Source organism: Melospiza melodia, chromosome 1 (assembly GCF_035770615.1).
Source record: "Melospiza melodia melodia isolate bMelMel2 chromosome 1, bMelMel2.pri, whole genome shotgun sequence".
Classification (NCBI taxonomy): Eukaryota; Metazoa; Chordata; class Aves; order Passeriformes; family Passerellidae; genus Melospiza; species Melospiza melodia.
In genome coordinates, this window is record NC_086194.1 from 52,968,541 (window position 1) to 52,980,674 (window position 12,134).

At 40.3% G+C, this 12,134-nt stretch overlaps 1 protein-coding gene across 6 annotated transcripts in view; it reads right to left on the reverse strand.

Annotated features, from left to right (window-relative positions):
* Window positions 1-12,134, reverse strand: part of HECW1 (HECT, C2 and WW domain containing E3 ubiquitin protein ligase 1) — a 252,940-nt gene that overhangs the window by 156,374 nt on the left and 84,432 nt on the right. For all 6 annotated transcript variants that reach the window (XM_063158113.1, XM_063158120.1, XM_063158099.1 and 3 more), the window contains one exon: window positions 10,450-10,774. In XM_063158113.1, the coding sequence (XP_063014183.1) occupies window positions 10,450-10,738 (289 nt within the window). In that variant the 5' untranslated portion in view covers window positions 10,739-10,774. The remainder of the gene's footprint in view (window positions 1-10,449; window positions 10,775-12,134) is intronic.

Here is a 12,134-nt window from a genome sequence, read left to right on the forward strand (position 1 = left end):
TGGACTGCCTCTCCTCACCAAACCAGACACTGCCAAGCACAGCCTTCTACTGCTAAAAATATTCTGTGCTGTCACGTCCATGCTGAGCATCCCAATATACTTCACAAGCACTACAGAGATAAAGAACCATGGCCACCAAAGAAACTTATCTTTCAGATGAAAGACAGAATCCAATTGACAAAAAGCATGCTGTTCTTCAGAGGAATTAGGGGAAATGTTGATAAAGGCCACCCTCAAAAACATCTGTGAATAATCTAATGGGGACTTCAAGTGCTGTCAGCAGCCACACTAAACAGACAGGACCTTGGTATTTGAAAGTTTGTCTGAAATTCCCACAGAGAAGCAATCAGATAGTCAATACATCCTCCTCAGAAAGACTGATGGAGCCTAAATTACAAATATCTGAATGACCCTTTCAGTCTATTTGGTTTTACTTAGGAGGCAAAAATTAAAAACAAACTCCCCTTTCTCAAACAATATTTTGCTGATGTATATGACTAGCCTATCTTTCCACATTCTCAAAGTCTAACAACTATGAAATTTAGAATAACATGTGCTACATTCAAAGAAACAAATAATTAGCAAGAGACAGGGATACAACATCAGACAGGTTCCTGAACTTGATACAGTATTCCAGTCTCTTATGAATCACTAATTTGATTTAACACTACATACTACAACACTCGCTTCCTGTAAACGTAATGCAATTATGGCACAAAAAGAAAAGCTAGACTTCATGTCTTGATCCCTTCTGAGAAGGAAATGCTGTAATTCTGAAATTACATAAGGATTTCTAGTCTTCAGCTATATAAATCTGCATTTGTTTGAAATTTAAAAGTGTTTTTGGTCAATATGTATGTCTGTATTATGAAATACAATGATAGCTAGCAAAATGATTTAAAAAATAATTTTCTGTAAAAAGAGGCTGAGCTCTGGTTGATCTGTTTTGCAACTAGCAGGGAAAGCTGCAGGAAAGAGATTTCACAATTCACAGAATCAAAGAATCAATTAGGTTGGAAAAGACCTCTGAGATCATGGAGTCCAACCTATGCCCTAACACCACCTTGACACTATCCCATGGCACGGAGTGCCACGTCCAGTCCTTAATGAAAGACCTCCAGGGACAGCGACTCCACCAGTTCCCTGCGCAGCCTTCCAATATCTAATCACCCTTTCTATGAGGGAATTCTTCCTAATGTCCAAAACCTCCCCTTGAGCAGCTTGAGACTGTGTTCTCTCATCCTATTGCTGGCCGCCTGGGAGAAGAGGCTGGGCCCCACCTGGCTAGAACCTCCTTCCAGGTAGTTAGAGGGAGTGATAATGTCTTTCCTAAGCCTCCTCCATGCTAAACATCCCCAGCTCCCTTAGCCAGTCTTCACAGGACATCTGTTCCAGACCCTTCATAAAGTATCAATAAAATAAAATTATATTGCAAAATAATAATAGAAGGGGTAAGCCATAAATAAACTTCATATTTTTGATGTTTATTCTCTTACCATCCAATCTATCACATGAAGAAAAACACAAAATGATGACAAAAACCTCTGCAAGTGGATACAAGTGGAGCTTGTATCAGGTCATGAAAGTGTTTCTTTTTGCAATCCTTTCGCATTGCAAAACCCAGCCCTTTGGAAGCTGCTCTTCCAAAGATCTGTACAATACAAGCAGTCACCATTCTGCAGAAGAGAAACTATAAATGAGAAACATATACCAAAGATGCAGATCCCAATTTCTTATTTACAAAGATGTCACATAAAAAAAATCACTAATAATAGTTAGGAACGTTTCTATTGACTTCAGCTGTTATATATTAAGCTCCAGTGTGCATTGAAACTTCACTGTTAATTCATTTGCCAATTTCTGCTGCAGGCAATTAATATACAGCAATTTAGAGCTAGCATCCCTCCTTCTATTATTTCCTAGGGAGAAGAGTTCTGGAAAACAAAGGCCTAATCCTTCACTGGTGCTACAAGCTCAATTCTCGATCTAAGAGTTTTGCATATGCTTTTTTCAAGCACAGGAATGGTTCTATTTTAATCCCACAAAAATTAACCCCTTGCCCAGCTAGAGGAAAAAAAACAGGAGGCAGAAATGTGAACAATGGGTGAAGAAGAGGTGTATGCCAAGAGAAGGACGAAAACTAAGTAGGAAGGGAGATAAACTGTAATAAAATGGGCAGTGAGTTGGCAAAGTTAGAACAATTCTTGGTCATCAAGGGCAGAAGATGGTGGCCATACATAAAACTGCTCCAGGCACATTAGAAATGCAGGCATGGTGGATTTCAAACCTGAAGCAGAAAGAATTGGGTTAAGACATTAAACCCAAGTGACATGTCAGCCACTCCCAAAACCAAGGAGTCTCAACTTTCAGCAAAACACTTTTATCTTTGAACATCTAGCTTATTTCAGAGCTGCTTATCACCTTTTACCACTCCAGTACTCTCCAAATTACTGCTGGGAGATAAGATTCCCATTTTTCATGACACCAACAACAAAATCAAAAAAGCAAATGACTAGCCATTACAGAGACTCTATTAAATCTTGGCAATGATATGCCCAAGTTTTCAGAAGGCTGTGGATCCAATTCTTCCTCATTTGCACTTGAGTTAAACACACTGAGAGGTTGAGCTCAGTCACTCAAGGGACTTCCTTTTCCTTCCCTGCGACAGTGGGACCTCTGGCTAAAAGCAGAGCTGATGGCAATGGACTCTATTCTTCTATTTGTTAGGGAGCTGTGCTCCAGAACAACCCACCACTCATGTATTTCTCTCCTCTAACCACAAATCTGCTGAAAAGGTAGAAGGAAGGAGGAAAGCAAGGAGTGGAGGCTCAGCAATAAAAACTTGTGGGGCCTAAAACCCCTCCAGCAGATGTTAGGTTGCAATGGGATGGGCATCTGTCCAGTAATACTGGTATCATTTGGTTCTGCATACCCTTAGAATTGTGACAGCACCACACAGATGTCAGTGCTACTTCAGCTGTGCCTGTTCCCAGCTACAGGCTTTTCCTTTAAAGCCCCTGCACTTCCAGATTTATTCTTATCCCTGCAGCAAGTGGACCACATTTGGGTCTCAGTACAGCAACAGCTCTACTTCACCTACACATTGCACAAACTTATTCACAAGTAATGACATCCAATTTGCACACAGAACTGAAGATGGGAGGGAGGAATCCAAACAAGGATGATCCTGACTTCCCCAGGGCATACAGATGTGTGATAAGGTACAACATGGAAGAATTTTGTTTGCTTGTTTTTAATATAACAACAAAGTTCTCATAATCAATGGAAGCCTCCCCACTGACTACAGTACAATTTGGAAAATGAGGATTAGGTCACAGCAGTGCAGCCACAAAATATGCTAGAAAATTTTAAAGCAGGCCCAAGGCAATTTGAAGACAAGATATAAAGAGACATTGGAAGACATGAAATGTGAACAAGGATGACATTTTTCCAGGTTAACAATGATCATTAAATAAGGGGGAAATAATTTGCAGTAAAATGGAAAAATGGAAAATAGATTTACAGAAATGTTGAAAGAACAGTAGATTAGACAGGAAGTTGTGATCTGATAAAGCAGTAGGAAAAAAAAACCAAACACAACTCAGATGTGCACACTGAAGCACCACAGTGCAAAGAACCTCTTGAGAATCTGGATTGATTTTATCTGAAAAATGGTATTCAGTTATAAACTTGTTACAAAGTGAAAGATATCCAGTGAAGAAAAAAAAATGCCTTTAGGGCTGGAGAGATTAATGGATGAGAAAGATTACAAAGGCTAAATGCATACACAGTCATTACAGTAGTTGTGGAAGGCAGCATGGGAATATTCCAGTGTTATGAACAGTGCAATGTTAGTATTATAAACACTAAGGAATGGGAAGGATTTAGTTCTAAACCAGAAAACTAAGGGAAGAAAAACATATGCTGAACCTTCAAAATCCACATGGCTGGCAACCTCCCCAAAACAAATCTTTCTGCTTCAAGCTTTATCCTGCCAAGAACTTTATGTCTGTTCTGTCCACTGTTTGTGCCATGATTGATTCTAACCAGTCAATGGTCTCAATGTGCGGCATGGACTATGCTTCTTTTGCAGGATTGAGGCCAAAATCTGGGATTTGGTGCACCAATATCCCCAACTGATTTCTTCCAAAATATTTTAGTAGGTGATCATTATTGACTTCGCTGTAAGTCTGGGTTACACAGCAATATGGGCTATTCTTGCACAGCACAAAGGCAGTTTTATCCATGGCCATAAGGACCTTAGAAATCACTGAGAAGGCATGAGGATGCAGTTACTCCCTGTCTGCATTATTTCCCTCTCCTGATATTCAGCATTAATAGTTGCAGAGGAAAATTCTTTTCTACTCATTCACTTACAAAGATGTTCATAAGAGCTGTTATTTTATGAAGAAGCAATGCATGAAAATGGGAATCCTTTGGCACACAGTAAACACCTCTACTACATATTAAATACATGTCAGAAGCCATATGTGCTGGGAATATTCAGAAACCCTTTCATTTAAGAATTGACTGTAGCTACTTGTAAAGGGGTGAGTCAGATGCAAACGCTGACTGTGTTCATGTCACATTTGGTGGGTCTGTAAACAGCATATCCAGGTTTTGTCCAGCTGAAGGGTGCACCGGATAGATACAGCACTGGGAAAGGCAAGAAGTGACTCAGCCTGATAAATCACTCTCACTCGAAGAGCAGCCAAATGAAGGAGAGCCAGGCTGGAACAAAGAGCCGATATTGCTGCACTAATGTATCTGCCAAGGCCTGTGATACCTGCTCCTCTGACACTTTTTGTTCCTGAAATAAATTGTGCTGTGCCTAGTGAAAGCTGCCTGGCCACTGGGCACCTCTGTTGATGTTTCACAGAGGGAGCAGAATTGCAGGTGTCCAATGAAGCTCAACTTGCTGAGGTGATCGCAGCCAGCCACGGCTGCCATCCCCAGCCTGGAGAGAGACCCAGCTACAAGATGAGCTCCTGAGGAGGAGCCCTGAGAGCACAGAGAAATTCTCTTCCAAAGGCCATGAAAGGATTGGAAAGATGGGTGACCCCAGGACACAACAAATCCAGGTATCAACAAAATTCACCCTAAGCAGGCACATTGTGAAGTGTTTTGTTTTACAGAGAACTGTATCTGAAGCAGAGAGGTGGAGCAACCAACCAAACATGGAGAGAATCTAAATTGGGGATTAGACCTGTAACAAAGACTCCCAGCCTTATAGGCATATTGCTGTTTCTAACATTTTACATCTCTGCTGACAACATTGAAATGCTTTCTGCTTCTATGTATTGGATGTTTGGTAAAATAGGTGCACAAATAAGTTCTGGTCCAAGGCTATGGCAGGAAAAATGTTCATTTATTCAATTGTCTCAGTGGGAAAAACAGCAACACAGGCCATATAAGCCTAAAATCAACCCAGAGAGTATTTAAACAAATGTTTAAATGTCTATTAACCAATAGTTATTAGATTTGTCAGGTTGTGGTGAATTGCCTTTCTGGGGGAGAGAAATAACACCACAGGATGAAACAGAGGAGGAAAACAGTTTTAAATCTAAGCTTCAGTCACTAAGCAGATGAAGACATTTCTACTTATATAAATTTGAGAGGAACTATCTGGAAAAAGCCAGCTATGGAAAATAAATTGGACCCTCCAAGGTTTGTGTATGAAGACATTTTTAATAAATAGCCTTTAATAATGTTTTGCTTTCATATAAGGAAGTATTGAAAGAAAGAAAGCCTACTTTATATAAGTAAGAAAAGTATAATGCTAGCCCTGATAAACCCCTAACATCAGTGTGCAAAGACAGTGGAGGCAAATGACTTTTTCAAAAGTCTGCTTTAAACATTTCTCGTTAGCTCCTTTACATCAGATATGGAGGTGATGACAGAAGTGAAATCTAGTAGCAGCTAAAATGCCACTACAGTAATTATAAGATAGCTCTTTGTCTACAGGCAGCTGCTAGTAGTCCATATTAATTTATCTAAAGGGGCTTCATACTGTAGCAAGTAGCAATAGCAAATGAGATAAGAGAGGAAGAGAAAGCCTTGAGATAAATAACTGCAAATATTCCAGCTGCCTCACAGTAGCCACTAAATGAGAGTCCTTACTTTAAAAATATACCCTTTCTTCATTATTCATAACTTTCAGTTTCTTTTTTTTTTCCCCAATAGGCCTTTCTTTATAAATAGCTTTTCTGCAAAGAAAACTTATATTCCTGAGACTTTTAAATAGCAACAGAGCTTTGTTACGTTCAAATTTCTTACAGAACTCTCTTTGAGTGTTTACACATATTTTAGACTGTGGGTCTGTTTCTGAAAAACTGCTGAATGCTCATAATACTGTAGTTCTCTTGAGGGAAGGTGAATGCACATTTCAGATGACTTGCTACAGAATGTAGAGGTTCCTCTGCATTGCTCAGAGCTGATAAATGGTATATAGAGGAGAAGTTAGAGCATCTCTAGAGTTCAAGCTTAGCAGGAATGAAATGTAATTCCCGTTCCTGAAGGCACAGTATGTCTTAAGAAATGCTTGTTTTCCCAACTTACATATTTTCTTTTTGTCAGCTTTCCACAGCTAATCTTAAAATGTGCTGAAGTAATAACATCTACATTTTAAGAGAGTCAACATTTACAATTCTCCCTTCAACTAAGGAGTTTTTCCATGGCCCTTCATGAAAATCATGTGTGTGTGCATGCATGCATGTTTTCAGGAAGCTTCAGAGTGGATACTATTTTGTGTCATGAGACACATGACCACCATTTTTTACACAGTTTTTTGAGAGACTGACTGGCTACTTAGTCCATTTGCTGAGACCATGAGCAAATGTTGTGTCTAATAACCAGCGCTAAACCCAGCTCTTGCCTGCTTCTGCAAAGACTGCTTCTTTTTTTTTACCCAGCTGGCCAACCTCAGGAATGCATAAATGGATCAACAGGGGAGAAGAACAGATATCTTGTGGTAAAAGGAGCTGTGGCTCTTCAAAAGAGGAGCAAGCAGACAGAATTTCCACACAGGGAAGACTCTCTCAACTCCTCTTTCAGGCTATTTTAACTTTTAAATAGCACGCCAAAATGTCCCACAGTATGAATACATATGAGATACATTATTTCTGCCTTTTTTTTTTTCTAAGACATATATATCATCCCAATTTCCCCAGATTATTCTGAAGTCTGAAGTTTATTTGGTATCATCAAATTTTTAGTGATGACACTGCTGGTGAAAACAGAGTAAGTTTTATGCATTTCAAAACTAACACTCATAAAAAATCATTTGGAGATCTTTCCTAGAATACTACAAGGGCAACAATTGAACTCCTTCAATGTAGAACTGCCTTCTGTTCTGCTTCTGCACAGTCCTTTCCTGGGATACTCCCACAAGACAAATAACAAATGCCAACTCCAATGCTCCCAACACCAACGCTTAAATAAAATCAACAACACACTTCCTGATATCCTAAGGATGCAAATAGTTTCCCAGTACTCATGACTCTCCACAATACTACACAGTGCTACATTCAAACCTTTCAGCTCCAAACAAACAATCACAAAAAAGAGTGGGCTGTATCCATAAGCTGGATTGAGACAAACACTAGAATGACCAGCAGCATCACAATAGTTAACAGAGCTGCCAGACAAGTGATAATAATAGGCTTCCACACTAATCCTCTCCTGAGCAGACTGGGAAAAGCTCATAGTTTCTTTGGTTCTCTTGTTCCAGTCTGGCTGCCAATTCAAAACACAGCTATAGATCAGTTTACATTGTGAAGGTCGTACCCACAAGGCCAGGAACATTCTTTCTCTTAAAAGGAGCACAGGCTCACAAAATCTGTGCAAATGCAGACACAAATCTAAGCCATTAGGGATGTCTGGATCTCCCACCCCTATGGACTGGTGACAAACACAAGGCACCAGTGCTTTATTTCAGGTCAGAAGGGTGCTTTGTACAGACCCCTCTAAGTGTCCCTACCCCACCATGAGACTGTGCTGTCATTCAGCCACATGAACTCAGTTCTGTCCTGATGAACCTAAACTGAAGGATGCACTACAGCAACTCAAGGGCATTTACTCTGCCAGACTGAAACTGTTCTAAGTCAAGCCCCCAAAAGGCCTTCATCAGATTTTTGCCTCTACAGACCCATTCCCTACATTCGCCCTACTTAATAAATGGGGATACAGCCACAGTGCCAGTTACCTTCATAGATTCTGAGTGTTTTCCATGTCAAACAAACTCTAAAACCCAAGTGATCTTCACAGTCTTCCATGTTTTTTAAAGGGAACCAAAACCAGAGTTCATATTACATGAGGTTTTTGGAGGGGCAGGAGTGGCAAGAGGGGAAGGGAAGAGAAAAAGGGGAATGAGGGATGCTGCTGTCTGCTATTTCCACAGTTATTTAGAGTGGAACCTGAGAGAGTGCAGACAAAACACCTTCAAAGACATCAAGGATCAGCTCTTGGTTTCTCAGGGACAGGACACACTAATTTTTTATTTGGCAGCGAAGTTCCTCGGAACGAGCCATTGACTATTGGCATAAACAACAGGCTTTCAGCCAGGGGCAAGGATACACTTCAAAATATGCATCTTTAATTTACTGGGGTGTCTGGGCAATGTATCCTGTTTGATACAGTAAATGAAGCAGGAGTATCACAGTATATTTTTATTTTGCCCAGTTAAATTTTTATGTATTCATGGTGTTTATAAAAAAAAATAAATTAGAGTGTGTCTTCACAGCCCTGGATGCAATGCCTGTGCTGTGAAACCTGGGTGAACAAGTTCAGTCAGCGTGACACAGCCCTATGCACTTTCTGTTGACTTCAGACCACGAGAAGGAATACTTTGCCTCTATGTACTGACAGAAGAGTTCATGAGTTGCCTGGGTTACTTCAGAACTGGCATATAGTATTTCATAGTGCCCAGCGCTGGGGACTGTTGTGTCTTCTCATCTATTACAGCAAAACACTTCACTTCAAACTTAACTGTAAACAAAAGTAATTTTCTGCTAAGGCCAACAAACCAGGCTGATTTCAAGGAATCTGCTTTAAATCCAGTCTCTGTTTCTTTCCTATAAGATTTAAATTTCAGAAGCCTACTTTTCTTTTCAAAGAAGGACATTTTATGATGTTACTCATAAAGAAGTAAGTACTGCAGCTTGGCTTATTGTAACCTCCACCCCTCTCCCTCCATATCCTAAACAACCACCCTTGTGTATTCCTTTTTAGAGTCTCTTCAATACCCTGAACTTATCTTCCAATGCCTAACACCTTGCCACCATAGCTCTTCTACATGCTCATGCCTACTATCTAGTGCTTTGTCACATATCCCCCATGTCACCAACACCTATGTTCCCAATATCATCAGTATGTGAAGCCAAGCCATTTGGTTTTATCCACTAAAGCACTTAAGTAACACCATGGCTCCCTATGATGTCCCCTATGCCTGCTCCAAAAGCTCATATCACAACACCATATTCTTATCTGGTTTTGGCTCCCTGTCTGGGCAAGATGAAACCATGCTATTAGAATTAAAGTATCTGCTTAGTACTAGGTATATCTTCCAAATAGACAAGGAAAGCAATTTACCAATGTTTCCCTTTGTGGAGGCAACAATTCTTTACAAAGTCACTGGTTTTCAAGAAACATTCAAGAACTTACATTTTTAAGACCCTAATGCACAGAGAAAAGCATCTGAAACTGATCCATCATTTTCAAAATTTACCAGAGAGCAGGGTTAACATGAACTCCAGTCTCAGCAGCAGGACTATTTCCATAGGAACCAAACCAGGTTAAGAAAAGCTAATTTTATACTGAAGTGAAATAATCGGGTAAAAATGGACTGAAACAATTTCTTATTATTCTTATGTGAGGCTGGATTTACTAGATGGAGTAGCCAAAAATATGCTAATGTACATGGCTCAATATAGCTTCCAATACAGAATAAAAGGGAAAAAACCCAAAACTTTCTGGGACAATTCCAAACTGTCTCAGTCTTGAATTATTGTTCATATCAAAATATCCTGTGGCTATGGAGAAAAAGGCATTCTCACAAGATTTTTAAATTATTCATATTCTTGTAAAACCTCTCATCTGTCACAGATTACTCAAGGAATCTCAAGAGAAAACTCTGAAAATATTATACTGTCTTGATACAGGAGGTATTTTCCCAACATCCAAATGGCTTTAAAATGAATTTATCTTGAAATGTCAAGAAATCATCAACAGAAAGCCTCTTTGTATCTTTGCTAAAGAAAAAGTGAGCACAAGGCCTGCAACCAGTAACACAGAAAGGAGCATAAAAAATTCTTGTCATATATAAACACACTTTAAGACTACAATTAAGGGAGTTGTATCAGCTCACTACTATCATTAACCCACATTACCCTAATGCCTACATCTACAAAAAGCAGCAAGGAACCCAAAGGGGAAGGGGTAACAGGGACTCACCTATGAGATACATGCCAATCCAGTCCCCTGCATCCACTTCCTCTTTTATATCCCAGTATATCACCAGGTCCTGCGAATGCCCGATGGAGTAGTAGGAGCTGCTGACCATCAGGGTGGAGCGGCTGTCTGAGGTGACGAGGTCTGTGTCACTGGTAGACCTTGGAATGGTGACCGTCTCATGGGAATTGTTCCTGATGTCCATGTTATGGAACTGGTCAGGGTTGTAGCTGTATCTGAGAGGCTCTTTGCACCGGCGCCGATTTTGTGAGTTCCTAGATGGAGACGCCATGGCTGCCAGGCCCAGGAACCTGTTTTGGTACAGATTCTGTGAAGAAAAAATGAAAGTATTGTATTTACAGTGTTACTAATTTTTCAGTGACATCAGAGCTCCGGAAAAGTAGTAGGTTACAGCAAGAAAGTAAAAGATATTTTTCCACTTATCATTGCAAAAAAAGAGACATAAAAAGAGGCAGCAAGAACAGTTCTAACTCAACTCCTACTCTGTAACTCTCATCGTGAAAGCAAATGTAAGAGCAAGCCTTGCACCACCAACCTCAGCCACAGCTGAGCTTGGCAGTGTAAGGAAATTAGTAAGAGCTGGCTTCCTCCACGTTAATGCACATATCCACACACAAACACCACGACTGCCAGAGAGCCCCCCTCTTTTGATGACATGAGACAGTCTTCTCACTTGTGACATCTGGAGTTAAGGGTTATCCCCAGTAATTCCCGCTATATTTGCAGAATCCTTCTCAAGGCGCAGTTACTCCATATTGTAAATCAAAGGGGACTCAGACAGGAGAGAGAATGATACATCTGACTCCATCATCAGAAGGCTAAAGAATTATTTTATTATACTATACTATGTACATTGTATCTAAACTGAATCTGCCCTGCACTCACTCTTGCTCACAACTGCTCACACCGCACTCATCTCTCCTTCTCTCCTGACTGTCCCGTGACAGTCCAACACACACACACTTCTTGGCCCTGATGGGCCAAGGGAACCAAACACCCTCACTTTGGGTAAACAATCTCCATATTGCATCCTACTTTAGCACAACACAGGCACAGCAAGCGAGATAAGAATTGTGTTTTCCTTCTTCTCTGCTTGTCTCACAGCTTCTCTCTGTTCAGAGGGCATGTGAATACCACAACTCCAGAGACCATATTTCATCTGGAGAGACCAGTTAGCAGCAAGTAAGAGCTGCTCCTCCCTGCTGGGGATCTGAAGAGTGAGCACCATGAAAACAGAGTTAACCCTGCTACAAAACCAGAGATGTCTTCACAGAAGTATAAATACAAAGTAAGCGTTGCAATGTCCCTGTGTACAGCTGATAGCTTCCAATGCTACAGCTCTCATCTGGTTTTTGCAGCAGATTGTGAGATATTAAGCACTCCTCGCTCAGGTAGGAATTTAGGAATGCACCAGACAATTAATGACAACTGAGAAGGTTACTGAAGAGTAGTCATCATCCTAGGAGTTGAAAAATATATTCATTTCAACCTACCCTCCCTCAAGGCAAGCTGAGTGACTTGTACAAAACATGTCTTGGTGAACGAGTTAAGAGCTTTTGTGAGATGGCAGATGGAGAATGCTTAAGTTATGACTGGGTTAAATTCTGATGTGAAGACATTCTCTGATACTGATCAAAATACTAGTTATTCCTGACTTCTGTACTGCT